Source organism: Varanus komodoensis, unplaced genomic scaffold (genome assembly GCF_004798865.1).
Source record: "Varanus komodoensis strain SLA01 unplaced genomic scaffold, ASM479886v1 scaffold921, whole genome shotgun sequence".
Classification (NCBI taxonomy): Eukaryota; Metazoa; Chordata; class Lepidosauria; order Squamata; family Varanidae; genus Varanus; species Varanus komodoensis.
This window is the reverse complement of record NW_025336626.1, coordinates 18,749-22,204: the sequence shown is the minus strand read 5'-3', so window position 1 is coordinate 22,204 and position 3,456 is coordinate 18,749. Positions and strand designations below refer to the sequence as shown.

At 46.6% G+C, this 3,456-nt stretch overlaps 1 protein-coding gene across 1 annotated transcript in view; it reads left to right on the top strand.

Annotated features, from left to right (window-relative positions):
- Window positions 1-3,456, top strand: part of LOC123017421 (deleted in malignant brain tumors 1 protein-like) — a gene marked incomplete at its 3' end in the record, with an annotated part of 14,917 nt that overhangs the window by 151 nt on the left and 11,310 nt on the right. The window contains exons 2-3 of the mRNA XM_044418767.1: window positions 46-75; window positions 397-561. Of these exons, the coding sequence (XP_044274702.1) occupies window positions 46-75; window positions 397-561 (195 nt within the window). The remainder of the gene's footprint in view (window positions 1-45; window positions 76-396; window positions 562-3,456) is intronic.

Below are 3,456 nucleotides of genomic sequence, written 5' to 3'. Positions count from 1 at the left end.
TAGAGAATCTGGTGACAATTGGATGCTTTTTTCTTTTTCTTTTAGGGACTGCACGATATAGTCATACAACCACAGGTAATATTTTGTAGACAAAAAGTCTGAATGAATGTGGCGGGGCAGTGCTAGCTGCTGTTTCCTTTACCAAAGGATCCATTCAAAATGGCGGCAAGATTGCATTTTTATAAAATATCAATTTGTTAAGGTGCTAAATTATGTATGCCGCCTCCCACAGATGACCTCCAAAAGGGCAACTCCAAATGCCTTGGTTCCACCATTTGATCTACCATTGGACATATGCTAAATTTGCTGAAACTGGCATTTGGATGGGCTTCACTCATGGTCTCAATGAAACAGGCATTCAAATCGAAGTTGCTTTGATGTTTTCTGAATCATTAGGCATTCTGGTAGAATACAGTCATTTCTATGGGGCTACACCAGAAGACATTGCCGTGAGTTATATGCTCATCTATGACATGGAGCTTGCACCTATTTTCTTGCTGAAACCATCACTAACATTCCCTTTTTTCCCCATAGAAACCACAGCCTATCCTCCTACATCAGGTAACACTTTGCGTATTCCTCTTTGAGGCTGCTTGCCCATCCTGTGCTCAAGTCTTACATTCGGAAGGGAAAGACCAATGCATGCGTGTTCACTGCTCTGTTTGTTCCTCTGATGTTAGTCACATCCGTTTGACACAGAACCACTGCTTGTTTGGACTGGGCAGATTTCTCCAGGTTCAAGCACTGCTCAGGGAGTGCAGGAAGTTTTTCTTTCCAAACACTGAAAGGGCTGCAGCAGTAGCACCTGGGAGGATTTAACCAGAGAGGAAAGTGATCTGCCCAGAGCACACAGCCCTGCGTTAAAATTTTCAGAAATTGCCTGGCGGATGGGCTTACCTCACTGTCAGAATGAAAGAGGAAATCAAATCTAAGTTGGCAGCATTGTTTTATGATTCATTAGGCATTCTGTTGGGATACAGTCATTTTCACAGTGCTACACTACAAGAGATTGAAATGTGCTGCATGCTTTTCTATGATAGATAATTTGGAGATGTTTAAAGCTGAAATCATCACCAATTTTCTTTCTTTTTCCCCCCTGAAAACCTCAGCTTATCCTCAAACAACAGGTAACAGTTTGGGTATTCTGCTTTGAAATTGCCTGCTAGTCCTGTCCATGGAGTATTTTTGGAGTACAGAAAACGATGCATGTGTGTCGAGTGCTCTCTGTTCCTATAATTTTAGTCACCTCTTTTTGATACAGGCCCAATGCTTGCTCCGGCTGAAAAGGTTTCTAGAGCTACTAACACTCCCAGTGAGCGCGGGGTCTTTTTCGACCACTGTATCAATAGGACCTCAGCCTTAGCATCTGGGAGGGTTCAGCTAGAGAAAAAATGATTTGTCCAGCACACACAGCCCATGGATTTGCTACTTCGGCCAGCACTTCCAACGGGCTCCCCGTACTGGAGAAAGGCAGCTTGCAAAACCCCGCTCCCAAGCCATACTCCGGTCCCTGGAAATGAAATCGGTTGAAGAGGCAAAAATCACTGCCTGCAGAAAGGACGTTGGGATGAGGCAGGGACACTGTGGCAGTGCCACCTGTGCCCAGATGCTGCCTCAGCACTTGTGGGGTGATGCACCGGCAGTAGCAAAGGTGCCTTGGCCTGACTGGCAACATTTTTGGTGCCATTTGTGCCTGGAATCTGGAATCTCATTTACTGCTTCTTGTCACCCAAAATAGGATTAGTCACCTGGATTCATTAACATGACAACCCAGGGTAGATAGAAAAAATCTGGCATAAATGAGCCTCCATTTGCACAATTCCAGTGTGTTAATTGGATCCATGACAAAGTTTTTCTCAACCTCAGCAAAGAACAGTGGTACTTTGGCTCACGAACGCCTTGGTTCAAGACCAAATCGGGTGGCAAACTAAAATTTCATGAACATTTTGACAAGGGTTGCAAGCTCTGCATTGGGTGGCGACCGAGATGGCAGCCACCTACCCTCACAGCCCGAGTAGGGAGATGGCCATGATCGCAGTTGCGTTCGTGCAGGGAAGACGTGCGTGAACATGGGCACACGCTCCTGCAGGAAATATGGGCACAACCTCGGCCATTTCCCCCACCCCCTCAACCAGCACGATTGCAGACATCTCCCCACTCGGGCGGGTGGGGAGATGGCCATCATCATGCTGCGGGCAGGGGAGTGGGGAAGTGGCCAAGATCGAACTCGTCTCTCCCTCCTCCAGCATGACCCATTTGCACCCGTCTTTCCGTCCCCCAGCGTGCCCCGTTCGCCCCCATCTGTCCCCCCCCCACCAGCATGCAGGGATGACGGGTGCATGCTCGATCGTGCTGGGGGGGGGGAGATGGGCACGATCTTTGTTGTTCTTTGTCAATTTGCTTCACATTTTTCTTATTTAAAAAAAAATGGTTACAGAACGGATTAACCTTGTTTACACTGAACCTTATGGGGAAATTTAACTTGGCTCATGACCAGTTTGGGTCATGACCAGAGTCCTGGAACAGATTAAGTTTGTGAGCCAAGGTACCACTGTACTACAAGAAGTGTCTATACACATAAGGCAAAAGTCATGCACCTTATACTGCAGCAGCTGTGTCTCCAGTTCATTTCTAACACTTTATGTTTGTTCACTGATAGGTTTTGAATCACAACCGTCAACGACGATAACTGGTAATTAAGCTTTTCAAACTTAGCTTGTTTATGGACATGACAAAATGCTGGGAATCCTGGCAGCGCTTCTGCACTGGCCTGTCACAGTTTTTCATTAGACTGGAAAAGTGATTCATAAAGGAAGATGGTCAGTGTGAGGAGACAACAGGCAATGCGGAAAGGCTGTAGTTACTGTGGGGTCATGTGCCAACCATGTGGGATGTCCCCGGATGGACTCCTGGCCTCTCCCTGCTCGTGCTGGAACCTGTAGAACCCTGCCCACCAGCAGCAGAAATGCTGGGCTAGGTAGGCCAAGGGTCATAAGGTAGCCTGCTGAGTTAATCTTCTGTGCTAGGTCTTGGTGGCCATTCCTAATCACAAGGGCCACCACCTCACTGTGTGACAGACTGCATGTGGACCAAGGGACCAGGGGAAGAGTCTGAGAACAAGGGAGCTATCAGAGGGACCCAAACGCAACCTAATTCTGGAGGACCTACTCCCATGACTCCAGAATTTATTGGCTTTATGTTTTACATCTCCCTTGAATGACTTATGGGTTTTTAAGGTTCACTTTCACTGAATGCTTGTCAGCTGTGTGGCATGTTAGTAGAATGAGCCTGAAAATAAAGAGGAAAGCCCTCCAAAATCTGGGAACATACTGTGAAAGCTCTGGTCTCTTAAAGGACGCCTGATTAAGTGTTGTTTTATTGAAATGATATGAAATAAATGGCTAGTTTATCCCTGAAAACCTCAGCTTATCCTCAAACAACAGGCAACAGTTTGTG